At 28.8% G+C, this 18,852-nt stretch overlaps 1 protein-coding gene across 1 annotated transcript; it reads left to right on the top strand.

Moving 5' to 3' along the window:
• The first annotated feature begins 12,894 nt into the window (after nucleotides 1-12,894).
• On the top strand, nucleotides 12,895-14,425 carry LOC142223556 (uncharacterized). The gene is made up of 2 exons (XM_075293439.1): nucleotides 12,895-13,156; nucleotides 13,229-14,425. Exon 2 carries the CDS (start codon nucleotides 13,332-13,334, stop codon nucleotides 14,358-14,360), a length of 1,029 nt encoding a protein of 342 aa, XP_075149554.1. The 5' UTR covers nucleotides 12,895-13,156; nucleotides 13,229-13,331; the 3' UTR covers nucleotides 14,361-14,425.
• Nucleotides 14,426-18,852: the final 4,427 nt, after the last annotated feature.

Here is an 18,852-nt window from a genome sequence, read left to right as displayed (position 1 = left end):
TGTATCGGTCTTAATAATAAATCTTCAAAAAAAAAAAAAAATAAATAAGATAATTTTTATGTTCACAATTTTGAATATGGTATATGCTAATATACCAAATTATGCTAATGATTGATTTTATAAACAAAAAGCATCTTTATTTGATCCGTTGTAAACCTGTCAATTTGGAAGTTAATTTGTTCGCGTCTGATTGCATGTCCATATGAAGGTCTTTTGCTTTGAAGTCTCTATTTCCAATGAAATCCGCAATTTTTATATATAATTGATTAAATTTACTTTCATCTAGGAAACATTTCAAAGAAAATTTGTTTAAAACTGTTTAATAGTTTGGGCTGCCAGTACGAGTATTTATGGAGAAATTGCAGTTTTTTAAGTAAATATTACCATCCGTTGTCAAAATTTTATTCATATAGAAAATTTAGTCGATTTTTTGCCAAAATCTTATTTATATAGAAAATTTTGTCAAAATTTTATTTCTATAGCAAATTTTGTCAAATTTTGTAAAATTTTTTTTCTATAGAAAATATTGTCGAAATCTTTTTCTATAGAAAATGTTGTCGAAAATTTTGTAACAGCTGTATTTCTATAGAAAATTTTCGCAAGCTTTTATTTCTATAGACATTTTGTTAAAATTTTATTTCTATAGACAATTTTGTTGAAATTTTATCTGTATTAAAATTCTGCCAAATTTTTATTTCTATAGAAAATTTTGCCAACATTTTATTTGCATAGAAAATTTTGTCGAAATTTAATTTAACTTCTACAAACTTTGTCAAAATTTCTATAGAAAATTTTGTTAAAATTTTCTTTCCATAGAAAAATTTCTCAAAATTTTATTTCTATAGAAAATTTTGTCAAAATTGATTTCTATAGAAAATTTTGTCAATATTTGATTTCTATAGAAAATTTTGTTAAAATTTTATTTCTATAGACACTTTTGTCGAAATTTTATCTGTTTAGAAAATTCTGCCAACATTTTATTTCTATAGAAAATTTTGTCAAAATTTAATTTCTATAATAAATTTAACTTCTTAACAACTTTGGCAAAATTTTATTTCTATAGGAGATTTTGCTAAAATTTTATTTCCATAGACAATTTGGTCGAAATTTTATCTGTATAGAAAATTTTGCCAAAATTTTATTTCTATAAAAAATTTTGTCAAAATTTTATTTGCATAGAAAATTTTGCCAAATTTAATTTCAATAAAAAATTTAATTTCTATAAAAAATTTGTCAAAATTTTATTTCTATAGAAAATTTTGTAAAATATTTATTTCTATAGAAAATATTGTCGAAATCTTTTTCTATAAAAAAATTTGTCGAAAATTTTGTAAAAACTGTATTTCTAAGACACTTTTGGCGAAATTTTATCTGTATAGAAAATTCTGCTAAGATTTTATTTCTATAGAAAATTTTGTCAAAATTTTATTTGCATAGAAAATTTTGTCAAACTTTAATTTCTACAAAAATTTAACTTCTATAAAAACTTTGTCAAAATTTTATTTCTATAGAAAATTTTGTTAAAATTTTATTTCCATAGAACATTTTCTCAAAATTGTATTTCTATAGAAAATTTTGTAAAATTTTTATTTCTATAGAAAATATTGTCGAAATCTTTTTCTAAAGGGTGGTTAAAATTTCAAGGGCAGATGTTGATTTTGAATAAAACACAAACTATTTAAGAAATTATTGTAATTTTATTTTATTATGATATATTGGTATTACTCAATTATGTATGGAACAAAATATCGGCCAAATGGGCGCCGCGACCTCGGTGGCACACCTTCATCCGATGGTCCAAATTTTCGATGACGCTGAGGCATAATGGATGTTCTATGCCGTTAATGTGCCGAATTATCTCATCCTTTTGAATTGTTGCTGGTTTATCGACGTACACCTTTTCTTTCAAATAACCCCAAAGAAAAAAGGCCAACGGTGTCAAATCACATGATCTTGGCGGCCAATTGACATCGCCATTACGTGAGATAACTCGGCCATTGAATTTGTTGCGCAAAAGAGCCATTGTTTCGTTAGCTGTGTGGCAAATGGCACCGTCCTGCTGAAACCACATATCGTCCACATCAATATCTTCCAATTCGGGCCATAAAAAGTTCGTTATCATCTCGCGATAGCGAACACCATTCACAGTAACTGCCTGACCGGCCTCAGTTTGGAAAAATACGGCCCGATGATGCCGCCAGCCCATAAACCGCACTAAACAGTCATCTTTGTGGGTGCATTGGTTTTTCGACAATTACTCTTGGATTCTCATTCGCCCAAATGCGGGAATCCAAGATGTGCCTCATCACTGAAGATGATTTTCTTCGAAAATTGATCATCCACTGTTGCCATTCCTTGGAACCATTCTGTCCATTCACGACGTCCATGGTTCAAATTGAGTAAGTCTGAAATAGAGACATGTCTAATAAAATTCGTAAAAAACTTGGCGTTTAGGTGTGGTTCACATTCAACATCGGCCCTTACAATTTAACCACCCTTTATAAATAATTTTGTCGAAAATTTTGTAAAAACTGTATTTCTATAGAAAATTTTGAAAAAATTTTATTTCTATAGAAAATTTTGTCGAAATTTTATTTGTATAGAAAACTTTGCCAACATTTTATTTCTAGGAAAATTTTGTCAAAATTTAATTTCATTCGTTTTGTTTTGTTATTGTTGGTTTGTACTTCAATCATGTTTGTTGTTTTGATTTCAGCTTAAAAACCATTGTGTTGACTAAACTACAACAGTAGCTTAACCAACAGAGGAAAATAATGTTTGTCAAATTTATTTGGGCAAAGCCCTATAGATGGTAGGATGGACGCACGTTTTGGAATTACCACATTCCTCATCAGTATCCTCTACTTGCAGCAAAACTATCAACCAATTATCAGAACAAATTCTGGTAGTTCATCAAACCCTAAGTGAGCCACACTTGAACCTTCCCAAAAAAAAAGGTTTATGATAGTCGACTTTTGCCGAAATAAATCTTTGTACAAACATTTCGCTTTTCCTTTGCCACCGTCAAATCATCGATTTGAATGAAGTTGGCTGGGTTTTATTTTGATCGTGCTTTCTCTTCTTTCTTTCATTCGTTTTGTTTTGTTATTGTTGGTTTTTGTTATTTAATCATTGTTGTTGTTTTTTTTTTTATTTGAGCTTAAAACCATACATTGACTAAACTACAAGTGTAGCTTAACCAACAGAGGAAAAGAATGTTTGTCAAATTTATTTGGGCAAAGCCCTATAGGCGACAAGATGGTTGGATGGACGCACGTTTCGGAATTACCACATTCCTCATCAGCATCCTCTACTTGCGGCAAAACTATCAACCATTTATCAGAACAAATTCTGGTAGTTCACCAAACCCTAAGTGAACCACACTTAAACCTTCCGAAAAAAGAGGTTTATGATAGTCGGCTTTTGCCAAAATAAATCTTTGTACAAACATTTCTCTTTTCCTTTGTCAATTACAAATCATCGATTTATATAAAAAATTTAATTCGTTTTGTTTTGTTATTGTTGGTTTTGTTCTTTAAGCATTGCTGTTTTTTTTTTATTTCAGCTTAAAACCATGCATTGACTAAACTACAAGTGTAGCTTAACCAACAGAGAAAAATGTAACTTCTATAAAAAACTTTGTCAAAATTTTATTTGTGTAGAAAATTTTGTCCAAATTTTATTTCTATAGAAAATTTTGTCCAAATTTTATTTCTATAGAAAATTTTGTCCAAATTTTATTTCTATAGAAAATTTAGACAAAATTTTATATCTATATACAATTTTGTTAAATTTTTTTCTCTATAGAAAATTTTGACAAAAGTATATTTCTATAGAAAATTTTGACAAAATTTTATTACTATAGAAAATAACATTTTTCATTTCTATAGAAAATTTTGACAAAGTTTTATTTCTATAGAAAATTTTGCGAAAACTTTATTTCTGTAGATTTTTTATTTTATTTCTATAGAAAATTTTATCAAAATATTATTTCTACAGAAAATTTGGCGACATTTTTTTCTATAGAAAAATTTGTCGATTTTTTTGTGTAGAAAATTTTGTCCAAATTTTATTTCTATAAAAAAAATTTTCAATTTTTTTTTCTATAGAAAATGTTGTCAAAATTTCACTTCAACAGAAAATTTTGTCAAGATTTTATTTCAACAGATTTTTTTTTTAAATTTTATTTCAATAGAAAATTTTTCCAAAATTTTATTTCTATAAAAGATTTTGTCAAAATTTTATTTCTATAGAAAATTTTGACAAAATTGTAATTCTATAGAAAATTTTATTTCTATAGAAAATTTTGTCAAAGTTTTAATTCTATAGAAAATTTTATTTTTATAAAATTTTTTATCAAAATTTAATTTCGGTAGAAAATTTTGTTAATATTTTATTTATACAGAAAATTTTGTCAAGATTTAATTTCTACAGAAACTTTGTCAAAATTTTATTTCTATAGAAAATTTTGGCAAAATTTTATTTCTACAGAAAATTTTTTTAATATTTAAATTCTATAGAAAATTTTGGCAAAATTTTATTTCTACAGAAAATTTTTTTAATATTTAAATTCTATGGAAAATTTTGCAAAATCTACCAAAACATCAATAATTCTACCAATCTACCAAACAGTAAAAATCTACCATGTTTTTTAGAATTCTACCAACTGCGGCAGCCGTGCTGCCAACACAAAGCCAAAGGTAGATTATATTATTAGATGGACCACAGCAATTCATATTCCCATTGCCAAATAACTGTAACAAGGCATCAAGTCAAATCTCCTTCGATGGTAGCCAATCAAAAATTGGCTTAATGAATTGCAACATGATCCACGCATTTAGAGAGATCACTTCGGTTATAAACTGCACGAAATTTAAATCTAAAGAATTCTACCTACGGGTGGTGCTTTTGACCACTCTGGCGAAATAATGCAGCCGATGAATAGAAAGATTTTGACTTCGCGTCTTTCGACACTTTGATCCAGTTAACATTCGACTTTCCGATTTTTTTTTAGTTGAACTCTGATGGACACACAAACAAAAATCTCCTAGTTTCTAAAATTTGTTTGCCTAGTTCTTAATTTTTTTAGGATTTTCAACGTAACTGCATTACGTTGAAATACACTATACTAGAGGATATACACTATACTGGCAGTATTCAGAATACGACTTTTTTTTCAATCTTAACTCATGAACTCATGAATGATTATGAATAACTCATCATATTCAATTTGTATGATTTAACCGGTACTTTTTACTTAGATTTATATACGAACCCATTATAACAATTCACTTGACAAAATATGAGATTTGGACATTTTTTGTGTATAGTAAAATGTCAAGGTTTAAATTAAATAAACAAGCCGTTATCACAAAACCGCATTAGCAACAAGCCTTTAAAGACATATCTAAGATTAAAAGGCGCTTTTTAGCATCTTTTGGATAATAACAGGTTTTCATTTTAAGAAGAATGGGCATAAGCACACCTAACTTTATATAAAATCGCAACGACATCAAATACCAGGCAAAGAAAGGTACGTGATTTGAATTCCTAAAAATATATGAAATAATTTTTGGAAATAGAACTTGTTACTGACTCACTTTTAATTTAAACGTAATAAAAACACACAAAACCATCACTAGCGTACAATAAAGTTGATAAACTGAGAAAATCCTCGATCTATCCTTGGGAGTTACAATGGAGCAATGTTTGTCATGCCCGCATACATAGCGTCCTGGGTTCAATCCCAGATTCGACCGAACACCAGATTCTTAGCGGTGGTTTATCCCGTTTCTGTAATGCTGGTGATATTTCTGCATTTTTCAATGTTTCTTGTCATTGAGCTAAACATGGAATCGGGCAGTACTAAGTGATGAGTAGTTCACCACTGAGGACTTCACTCACAATGGACTGAATTGTGCAAGTTAGCCTGAAACAACGGACTGCCACATAGACGTTAGCTTTAACGGCTTTAAATTGCACGATCCAATTTACCGCCTCGAATGTGAAAAAAAGTGTTCACTGAACTCACCTCTCTATAACTCCCTTGTTACGAGTGCAGTGCGGCATGTGGCAACGTTTTCAGCAGTTGGTAGAATTCGGTAGATTTTGCGAAACATTCCTCTCCAACTTTTTATTTCTATAGAAAATTTTGTCAAAATTTTATTTCTATAGAAAATTTTTGGAAAATTTTATTTCTATAGAAAATTTTTGGAAAATTTTATTTCTATAGAAAATTTTGTCAACAATTTATTTCTGTAGGAAATTTTGTCAAAATTTTATTCTCATAGAAAATTTGTTAACAAATTGTGTCCATAGAAAATTTTGTCAAAATTTTATTTCTATACAAATAAATAGAAATGCACATATAACTATTTTCTATTGAACTTCTAACTTTCATTACAAATTTCATATAATGGTACATCGAATTGGTGTCTACCCAATAAACACAGGATGAGCGTTTTTCAAATGCAGTTTGAGGGTAAATGTTATTTTCAACATAAATGTTGACATAAATTCAACATAAATTCAACAGCTCATCTTCAATACATCTTCAAATTGTTTGCGAATTACTTCCAATTTGCCAAAATGTTGACGAAATCTTTGAAAAGTTGTTGAAGATAATATGAGAAAACTTTGACAAAACACTGAATTTACTCCAAAAAATTTTAATAATAGGTAAGTGGAATAAAAAAAGAAATACAGTTTTAAGGAAGTCACTAAATGTATATTTCTTTGCCGAAAATGCCTAAATTTATGGATTCTACGTTCTTGAAAACATTAAAAAGCTGGCCGATTAAAAAATGTTGGACAATTAACTGAAACTGCTTCAAATAGTTTATAATAATTGGTAAGTCAATATGAAAAACAAGTAAGGAAAGTCTAAAGTCGGTCGGGGCAGACTATATTATACCCTGCACCATTTTGTAGATCTAAATTTTCGATACCATATCACATCCGTCAAATATGTTGGGGGCTATATATAAATGTTTGTCCCAACTAACATACATACATTTAAATATCACTCGATCTGGACAGAATTTGATAGATTTATACAAAATCTATAGACTCAAAATTTAAGTCGGCTAATGCACTAAGGTGGAACACAATGTTAGCAAAAAACAAGTACGGAAAGTCTATAGTCGGGCGGGGCCGACTATATTATACCCTGCACCACTTTGTAGATCTAAATTTTCGATACCATATCACATCCGTCAAATGTGCTGGGGGCTATATATAAATGTTTGTCCCAAATACATACATTTAAATATCACTTGATCTCCACAGAATTTGATAGACTTCTACAAAATCTATAGACGAATAGACGAATAAGAGTCATTTTTACAACTTTTCGACTAAGCAGTGGCGATTTTACAAGGAAAATGTTGGTATTTTGACCATTTTTGTCGAAATCAGAAAAACAAATTTCAACTAAATCGGAGTTAAAAATTGGCCTCTGTGGTCATATGAGTGTAAATCGGGCGAAAGCTATACATGGGAGCTATATCTAAATCTGAACCGATTTCAACCAAATTTGGCACGCATAGCAACAATGCTAATTCTACTCCCTGTGCAAAATTTCAACTACATCGGAGTTAAAAATTGGTCTCTGTGGTCATATGAGTGTAAATCGGGCGAAAGCTATATATGTGAGATATATCTAAATCTGAACCGATTTTAACCAAATTTGGCACGCATAGCTACAATGCTAAGTTTACTCCCTGTGCAAAATTTCAACTAAATCGGAGTTAAAAATTGGCCTCTGTGGTCATATGAGTGTAAATCGGGCGAAAGCTATATATGGGAGTGTTGAACCCTGTTCAACCATCTTTACGTCATTTCCAATACTATATAATGAATATGTATAATTGAATTGTATTTACTGAATTAATTTTATATTTGAATTAGAATCATAAAGAAATTGAAAATATTGAATTGAAATAACTGAAGTATCAAATACAAATTGTGAATTACCTAGCATAGAGAAAGTGGCAACTCCTTGCTTCTCTCTTCAGTGAAAGCTTTCACTCAAATTTAATCTTAGCGATATTCGTCCTTCTCTACCATTAAAATGAATTGCTGAATTAACGAATTTGTACACTTGATATGTATAATGGTATTTTTTTATAATTCACTTGTGCATCGTCATCCCGCTTGGTAAGCTGTCATCCCAATAAAGTTCCAGACAAAACCTGACATCTTGCGTTTTCTTTATATTTTTTCTTTTTGGTATTTTACAATTCCTGGAGACTCTGAAACCACAATCGATTAACAGTCCACTATTCAAGGAGCACATCCAGAATTGTACAGGGAGCTTTATCTAAATCTGAACCGATTTCAACCAAATTTGGCACGCATAGCTACAATGCTAATTCTACTCCCTGTGCAAAATTTCAACTAAATCGAACCAAAAAATTGGCCTCTGTGGTCATATGAGTGTAAATCGGCCGAAAGCTATATATTGGAGCTATATCTAAATCTGAACTGATTTCAACCAAATTTAGCACGCATAGCTACAATGCTAATTCTACTCCCTGTGCAAAATTTCAACTAAATCGGAGCAAAAAATTAGCCTCTGTGGCCATATGAGTATAAATCGGGCGAAAGCAATATATGGGAGCTATATCTAAATCTGAACCGATTTCAACAAAATTTGGCACGCATAGCTACAATGCTAGTTCTACTCCCTGTGCAAAATTTCAACCAAATTGGGGTAAAACTCTGGCTTCTGGGACCGTATTAGTCCACATCGGGCGAAAGATATATGTGGGAGCTATATCTAAATCTGAACCGATTTCAATAAAATTTGGCACACTTTACTATAGTACTAATTGTACTCCTTGTGCAAAATTTCAAGCTAATCGGGATAAAACTCTGGCTTCTGGGGCCATATAAGTCCATATCGGGCGAAATATATATATGGGAGCTATATCTAAATCTGAACAGATTTCTTCCAAAATCAATAGGGATCTATTCTGAGCCAAAACACATACTTGTGCCAAATTTGAAGTCGATTGGACTAAAACTGCGACCTAGACTTTAATTACAAAAATGTGTTCACGGACAGACGGACATCGCTATATCGACTCACGAGCCCACCCTGAGCATTTTTGCCAAAGACACCATGTGTCTATCTCGTCTCCTTCTGGGTGTTGCAAACATATGCACTAACTTATAATACCCTGTTCCACAGTGTGGAGCAGGGTATAAATATGGGAAACATTTAAATCTGAAGCAATTTTAAGGAAACTACGCAAAAGTTTATTTATGATTTATCGCTCAATATATATGTATTAGAAGTTTAGGAAAATTAGAATCATTTTTACAACTTTTCGACTAAGCTGTGGCGATTTTACAAGGAAAATGTTGGTATTTTGACCATTTTTGTCGAAATCAGAAAAACATATATATGGGAGCTATATCTAAATCTGAACCGATTTCAACCAAATTTGGCACGCATAGCTACAATGCTAATTCTACTCCCTGTGCTAAATTTCAACTAAATCTGAGTTAAAAATTGGCCTCTGTGGTCATATGAGTGTAAATCGGGCGAAAGCTATATATGGGAGATATATCTAAATCTGAACCGATTTCAACCAAATTTGGCACACATAGCTACAATGGTAATTCTACTCCTTGTGCAAAATTTCAACTAAATCGGAGTTAAAAATTAGCCTCTGTGGTCATATGAGTGTAAATCGGGCGAAAGCTATATATGGGAGATATATCTAAATCTGAACCGATTTCAACCAAACTTGACACCCATAGCTACAATGCTAATTCTACTCCCTGTGCAAAATGTCAACTAAATCGGAGTTAAAAATTGGCCTCTGTGGTCATATGAGTGTAAATCGGGCGAAAGCTATATATTGGAGCTATATCTAAATCTGAACCGATTTCAACCAAATTTGGCACGCAAATTTTCAATTAAATCGGAGCAAAAAATTAGCCTCTGTGGCCATATGAGTATAAATCGGGCGAAAGCAATATATGGGAGCTATATCTAAATCTGAACCGATTTCAACAAAATTTGGCACGCATAGCTACAATGCTAGTTCTACTCCCTGTGCAAAATTTCAACCAAATTGGGGTAAAACTCTGGCTTCTGGGACTGTATTAGTCCATATCGGGCGAAAGATATATATGGGAGCTATATCTAAATCTGGGCCGATTTCTTCCAAAATCAATAGGGTTCTATTCTGAGCCAAAACACATACTTGTGCCAAATTCGAAGTCGATTGGACTAAAACTGCGACCTAGACTTTGATTACAAAATGTATTCACGGACAGACGACTCAGGAGCCCACCCTGAGCATTTTTGCCAAAGACACCATGTGTCTATCTCGTCTCCTTCTGGGTGTTGCAAACATATGCACTAACTTATAATACCCTGTTCCACAGTGTGGCGCAGGGTATAATTAAATCAACATTTTAGTGAAGTCACTAAATTTAAATCTTTTTGCAGAAAACTAAAATCTTGGGATGCTACATTCTTACAAACATTAACATAAGAAGATGGCCGATGAAAAATGAGTGGCTTATCGACAAGAAAAAGTTTCCAGACGATATAACGATGTCCGTCTGTCTGGCTGTCTGTCTGTTGTAATCACGCTACAGTCTTCAATAATGAAGCAATCGTGCTGAAAATTTGCACAAACTCGTCTTTTGTCTGCAGGCAGGTCAAGTTCGAAGATGGGCTATATCGGTCCAGGTTTTGATTTGGGGTCTTGGGCTTATAGAAATCGTAGTTTTTATCCAATTTGCCTGAAATTTTAAATCTAGAGGTATTTCCTTGACAAACCACACTTAAAATTCACAAGAAATATAGAATATTGTCCAACTACTTGGGCTAAACTCTAGTTTAGCTATACCTCTCAGATTTTTTTCAAAACTTTACAGATGGTAGTACTCTTTGAGTTGATTACAACAACAACTTTTTTTCTTGGCGGTCGTAACCGGTTATTCGGTTCTAAAGTGTAAGTTAAAAATCCTTAATATATCCGGTTCTAAAGATCCGATTACTTTCGAAAGTACATCACTAGAAAGGTTTTGAAGAGACCTTTAGAATGATGTATGAATATCAGCTTCATCCGTTCCAGCTGTACGGGTAAAAACTTGTATTTTTCGGAACCGGTTTTTTATAAATAAGCTTATATCTCAAAAACTGCTCCATATAAAAGTACTAAATAACGGATTGCATTGTGTAGCTAACACTTCTACCTTTCCGTCAAGGTCAAAGTCAAGCTGCTATCTTTACTATAACCGGTGATATTAACTATTATATATTCATATACGGGTTGAAAAATAAAAAATTTTTTGCCTGCGGCGCTTTCTCATTCCTTTAATTAGACATATTACCCGGATCCCATCCATATACGGTTTGAAAAATAAAAAAATTTTTTCAAAAAAATCGCGAGATTTTTTTGAAAAAATTTTTGCTTGCGGCGCTTTCTTATTCCTACAATTAGACATATTACCAACATCCTATCCATATCCGGTTTGAAAAGACAAAATGAAAATTTTTTTCAAAAAAATCGTGCGATTTGAACCTTTACATCGAGCGTTTTTGGATTAAAAGCCGGTTTTTAATCCAAAAACCGGTTCAGAAACACGTATTTTTTCATCTAAAACCTAAACTGATAACCGGATAAACTCGAGTTGTACCTCATTTGAAAGGTCGTACCTTTAGCTTTCTAGTGATGTACATTTTAAAGTAATCGGTTCACTAAAACCGGTTTTATTAAATAAATTCAAATTTTACGGTTACAATTAAATTCCAGATCAAATATATCCGGTTCTAACGGAGATATCGGCTTGCAAACGACTTTGACGGAGGGTAGAAGTGTTAGCTACACAATGAAATTAGTAATTTTGAACCTTTACATCGAGCGTTTTTGGATTAAAAGCCGGTTTTGTCAAAAAACCGGTTCAAAAACACGTATTTTTTCATCTAAAACCTAAACTGTACCTCATTTGAAAGGTCGTACTTTTAGCTTTCTAGTGATGTACATTTTAAAGTAATCGGTTCACTAAAACCGGTTTTATTAACGATAAATTCAAATTTTACGGTTACAATTAAATTTCAGATCAAATATATCCGGTTCTAACGGAGATATCCGCTTGCAAATGACTTTGGCGGATAGGTAGAAGTGTTAGCTACACAATGCAATTAGTAATATTGTACCTTTACATCGAGCGTTTTTGGATTAAAAGCCGGTTTTGTCAAAAAAACAGGTTCAAAAACACGTATTTTTTATCTAAAACCTAAACTGATAACCGGATAAACTCAAGTTGTACCTCATTTGAAAGGTCGTACCTTTAGCTTTCTAGTGATGTATATTTTAAAGTAATCGGTTCACTAAAACCGGGTTTATTAACGATTATTTGCTTACACTTTAGGCTCGAATAACCGGTTAACCGGTTGCGACCGCCAACCGGTTACTTTTTATTTCGATGTCAAATTTAATTCTCTATCGACCCAAAAAAAAATTTTTTTTTTTACGAGGTATAGCTAAACTAGAGTTGCTCCACTACTTGATTGTCCAACTACTTTGATCTCAGCTTAAAACCATGCATTGACTAAACTACAAGTGTAGCTTAACCAACAGAGGAAAAGTATGCTTGTCAAATTTATTTGGGCAAAGCCCTATAGACTGCAAGATGGTTGGATGTACAGCTGTTTTGGAATTATCACATTCCTCATCCGCATCCTCTACTTGCAGTAAAACTATCAACCAATTATCAGAATAAATTCGTGTAATTCACTCAACCCAAAGTGAACTACAATTGAACTACACTCCGATCAGACTAAAATGGCAACCCTGTTGAAGATATTGAGTACTCATTTACTATAGTAACGAGTACTCACAAAATTAGTTAGTTACTTGTACTTGTAATACATTCCTCGTTACTTTCCCAACACTAAAGTCTTGAATCTCAAGATCTCGCGAAAGAATGTTTATTTAAATTAATTTTTGTTATTCAGGCAAAAAAGTACGGGGAAATCCATAAACTAATCGTAATAAATGTCGTATATCCTAATTGGACACACTATACAATTTCACTTCTTGTGCTACCTGAACAAAACAAAATTCTATTGCATCTACTATCAAAGATTCTGACAGGCAGAGAAGAAAATGACCATTTTTAAATACAGGTATATCGAATTTCTATTTCGTATATTTTCATAATTGCAAATAAGATCATGGGATGTCCAATGTCGAACTAGTACCTTTAAAGCACTCACCAACGAAACACCAAATACTATTTGCAAGAAAATTGTTTAGATTATCACCAGGTCGGAAATAGTTTCACGTCATCACCAGCGAAAAATGTCTGCACCACATTTCAACTTCAAACCCTGGCATCCAGCTGCAAAAAGATCTATTACCTTTAAGCATACATGGGAAGTTAAGCTTTGCACTTTGGCAAATTGTGCTAAAATGTCTCCTCTCTTCGCCGTAGAAGGCTATACACATCGAAAATTTCAAGCTCTATTGGATGAAACCCATGGTGGGTTGGTTCTTCAATTCAGAGGAGAACCTACAAACCATGGTCCCATTGAGGAGTATCGCTGGAAATGCTTCATAGAAACTAAAGAAAATAATGGATTTTGTGTCATAGAAGAACAATGTGGTAAGATAATGACCAGTTTTAAAGATGATACAACAGTATATAAGTTAAATGACGATATCTTACTCACCACGGGGTTTATTGATAAACTTCGTCTGGTTTTTCAAATACGTATGACAACTAGTATTCCAGATGATAATGGATGTGATTATGTGAAGCCCATGAAAATAATAGAGTATATTAAAATAGATTCCGAGTATAAAGAAATTGCTCCACTCGATTTGCCAAATGATGTCAAGGAGACATATCTCCTCTCACCATCAGAACCATTACGTGGTGCAAACAAGGTTCCCGAAGATTTATCGAATATTCTTAATCATTTTGAAGAAATTGGCAAATATATACAAACATTTGTTAAAGAGTATCGAGAAAAATTACAAAATGCTTGCAACAATGAGCTATTACAAAATGATACTCGAAAGGATATAGAAAAATTGGTCCTTACTTTTGCTAATCTGAAAAAGGATCAATCAACACAAAAACCATCTGAACATGAAACTATCGAAGAAATGAAGGAAACCACGGATAATCAATTGAATGTCGACAATGCTATCGATACTCTTAAAACAATCCATCCTGCTACATTACCAGAGGAAAGGGTCAAGATCATTGATTTCATTGTTAAAAATATATCAATAATTGTAACGTCAGAGAAATGGAAAGATCTCAATCGTTCCCATCCCCAATTGGTTGCTGATATTTTTAAGTACACGACGAACTCAAATTAAACTACCAATATGTTAACAAACAATGAAGATTTTATAATAATAAAAATCAAATATATTAATAATAATATTCATTTAGTTTTTATTTTGACATTGTGAAATGGTACTGGCTGTAAATTGTAACAAAAAATACATATTCAACACTCAAAATCTCAGTTAATTTTTTTTTAATAAAATAAAAAATGGGCATATTTAGTAAGGTAGATTTAGTATTACAAAAACAAAAATGTCAGTCGGCATATTGAAACTTTGATTGCCAGTCAAATTGATTTAAATTTCCCACTTGTTGAACATATTGTCCAATTTAAAATAGAGTAAATCTGAAAATGTATCGATGTATGCTTCGAAATATTAGGAAATGTTTTACGGTTCTCAAATAATATATCTAAATCTCATTTTAATACCGCTTATTTGTATTTCTATAGTGGGGTGTACCGAAAATGGAATACACTTCTACAAAATCTATGTACTTAAATTTTAAATCTTACGTTATGGGACGAAATACAATTTTAGTAAAAAACAAATAAGAAAAGTCTGAAGTCGGGCGGGACCGACTATAATATTGTCTGCACAACTTTGTATTTAGATATACATTTCGATAAAATTTCAAATCCGTCAAATTTATTGAGTGCTTTAAATAAAGGTTTATGTTCCCATTAACCAAGATTTAAAACTGACCCGATTTGTATAATATTTTTTAGGCAATTTCGCAAAATTGCATTTATTATTAATCAGTCGATAGATATGTATTAGAGGTATAGGAAAATTTTATGTTTTTGTTGTTTTTTCGATCTTTATTTTCGACTAAACGTTTTTCTGTTCTTTTTTTCGAGTTTGAGAGTGCAATAAAGAATCCAGACGGGAGCAGTGATGTTTCGCCGACTCTAATAAGAATAAGGGTTTAGTTATCGTAACAGATCTCAATACTTCCTGAAGGAGCAATTCAAGGAAATTGCGAAATATTGAAGTAAAATAAAAATATGTATAGGGAAAATTGAGTCATTTTTATAAGTTTTCGTCTTAGCAGTAAGAAACACAATTTTCTATAGAAATAAAATTTTGACAAAATTTTCTTAGAAATAAAATTTTGACCAAAATATCTATAGAAATAAAATTTTGACCAAAATATCTATAGAAATAAAATTTCGACAAAATTTTTTTATAGAAATAAAATTTTGACAAAATTTTTTTATAGAAATAAAATTTTGACAAAATTTTTTTATAGAAATAAAATTTGGACAAAATTTTTTTTATAGAAATAAAATTTGGACAAAATTTTTTTATAGAAATAAAATTTGGCCAAAATTTTCTATGGAAATAAAATTTCATTCGTTTTGTTTTGTTATTGTTGGTTTTGTTCTTTAAGCATTGTTGTTGTTTTTTATTGCAGTTTAAAACCATACATTGACAACTACAAGTGTAGCTTAACCAACTGAGGAAAAGAATGTTTGTCAAATTTATTTGGGCAAAGCCCTATTTCGACAAAATTTTCTATAGAAATAAATTTTTGATAAACTATCAATAGAAATAAAATTTTGAAATAATTTTTATATAGTACATAAAATTTTGCAAAATTTTCTATAGAAATAAAATTTTGAAATAATTTTTTATAGAAATGAAATTTTGACAAGATTTTCTATAGAAATACATTTTTAACAAAAATTTCTATAGAAATAAAATTTTGACAAAATTTTCTATAGAAATTAAATTTTGACAAAATTTTCTATAGAAATAACATTTTGACAAAATTTTCTACAGAAATAAAATGTTGACAAAATTTTCTATGGAAATAAAATTTTAACAAAATTATCTATGGAAATAAAATTTTAACAAAATTATCTATCGAAATAAAATTTTGACAAAATTTTCTATAGAAATATAATTTTGACAAAATGTTCTATAGAAATAAAATTTTGACAAAATTTCCTATAGAAATATAATTTTGACAAAATTTTCTATAGAAATATAATTTTGACAAAATTTTCTATAGAAATAAAATTTTGACAAAATTTTCTATAGAAATAAAATTTTAACAAAATTTTCTATGGAAATAAAATTTTAACAAAATTATCTATAAAAATAAAATTTTGACAAAATTTTCTATAGAAATTTAATGTTGCAACATTTTCTATAGAAACAAAATTTTGACAAAATTTTCTTAAAAAAAAAAAATAAAATGTTGTATAGATATAAAATTTTGACAAAATTTTCTATAGAAATAAAATTTCGACAAAATTTTCTATAGAAATAAAATTTTAACAAAATTTTCTATGGAAATAAAATTTTAACAAAATTATCTATAAAAATAAAATTTTGACAAAATTTTCTATAGAAATTTAATGTTGACAACATTTTCTATAGAAACAAAATTTTGACAAAATTTTCTAAAAAAAAAATAAAATGTTGTATAGATATAAAATTTTGACAAAATTTTCTATAGAAAAAAAATTTCGACAAAATTTTCTATAGAAATAAAATTTTGACAAAATGTTCTATAGAAATAAATTTTCGATAAATTATCGATGGAAATAAAATTTATATAGAATTAATATTTTGACAAAATTTTCTATAGAAATAAATTTTTTTATAGAAATAAAATTTTGACAAAATTTTTTTATAGAAATAAAATTTGGACAAAATTTTCTATGGAAATTAAATTTTGATAAATTATCAACAGAAATAAAATTTTGACCAAAATATCTATAGAAATAAAATTTCGACAAAATTTTTTTATAGAAATAAAATATTGACAAAATTTTTTATAGAAATAAAATTTTGACAAAATTTTCTATGGAAATAAATTTTTGATAAATTATCAATAGAAATAAAATTTTGAAATAATTTTTATATAGTACACAAAATTTTGCAAAATTTTCTATAGAAATAAAATTTTGACAAAATTTTCTATAGAAATAAAATTTTGAAAAAAATTTCTATAGAAATAAAATTTTGACAAAATTTTCTATAGAAATAAAATTTTAACAAAATTATCTATAGAAATAAAATTTTGACAAAATTTTCTATAGAAATATAATTTTGACAAAATTTTCTATAGAAATAAAATTTTGACAAAATTTCCTATAGAAATATAAATTTTGACAAAATTTTCTATAGAAATAAAATTTTGACAAAATTTTCTATAGAAACAAAATTTTGACAAAATTTTCTAAAACAAAAAAATAAAATTTTGTATAGATATAAAATCTTGACAAAATTTTCTATAGAAATATAATTTCGACAAAATGTTATATAGAAATAAAATTTTAACAAATTAATCTATAGAAATAAAATTTTAACAAATTAATCTATAGAAATAAGATTTTGACAAAATTTTCTATAGAAATAAAATTTTGACAAAATTTCCTACAGAAATAAAATTTCGACAAAATTTTTTTATAGAAATAAAATTTTGACAAAATTTTTTTATAGAAATAAAATTTGGACAAAATTTTTTTATAGAAATAAAATTTTGGACAAAATTTTCTATGGAAATAAAATTTTGATAAATTATCAATAGAGATGAAATTTTCTACAGAAATAAAATTTTGAAATAATTTTTTATAGAAATAAAATTTTGACAAGCTTTTCTATCGAAATACATTTTTAACAAAAATTTATATATAATAAATTTATAAATAATATAGATATAAAATTATGACCAAATTTTCTATAGAAATAACATTTTCACAAAATTTTCTATAGAAATAAAATTTTAACAAAATTATCTATAGAAATAAAATTTTGACCAAATTTTCTATAGAAATAAATTTTTGATAAATTATCAATAGAAATAAAATTTATATAGAATTAACATTTTGACAAAATTTTCTATAGAAATAAATTTTGACAAAATTTTCTTAGAAATAAAATTTTAACAGAATTTTCTATAGAAATAAAACTTTAACAAATTATCCATAGAAATAGAATTTTTACAAAATTATCCATAGAAATAATATTTTTATAAAATTTTCTATAGAAATATAATTTTGACAAAATTTTCTATAGAAACAAAATTTTGACAAAATTTTCTATAGAAATAAAATTTTTACAAAATTTTCTAAAAAAAAAAATAAAATTTTGTATTGATATAGAATTTTGACAAAATTTTCTATAGAAATAAAATTTCGACAAAATTTTTTATAGAAATAAAATTTTGACAAAATTTTCTATAGAAATAAATTATCAATAGAAATAAAATTTTGAAATAACTTTTATATAGTACATACAATTTTGCAAAGTTTTCTATAGAAATAAAATTTTGACTAAATTTTTAATGGAAATAACATTTTGACAAAATTTTCTATAGAAATAAATTTTTGAAAAAATTGTCTGCCAATATTCGACATGTGAAGTGTTTTAAAAAATTTAGTTTAGACCAGCAAAATCTTCAGACTCCAAAGCCCTGGTAGGGACAGCAGAAAATTCTTCTAAAACAGCAAAATGACTGCTTGAAAAGGGGAAGCAGACACTGTTTGCTGAAATGGCAAACATTGTC

Source organism: Haematobia irritans, chromosome 2 (genome assembly GCF_050003625.1).
Source record: "Haematobia irritans isolate KBUSLIRL chromosome 2, ASM5000362v1, whole genome shotgun sequence".
Taxonomy (NCBI): domain Eukaryota; kingdom Metazoa; phylum Arthropoda; class Insecta; order Diptera; family Muscidae; genus Haematobia; species Haematobia irritans.
Note: the sequence above shows the minus strand (reverse complement) of the source record. Positions and strands in the feature narration are given on the sequence as shown.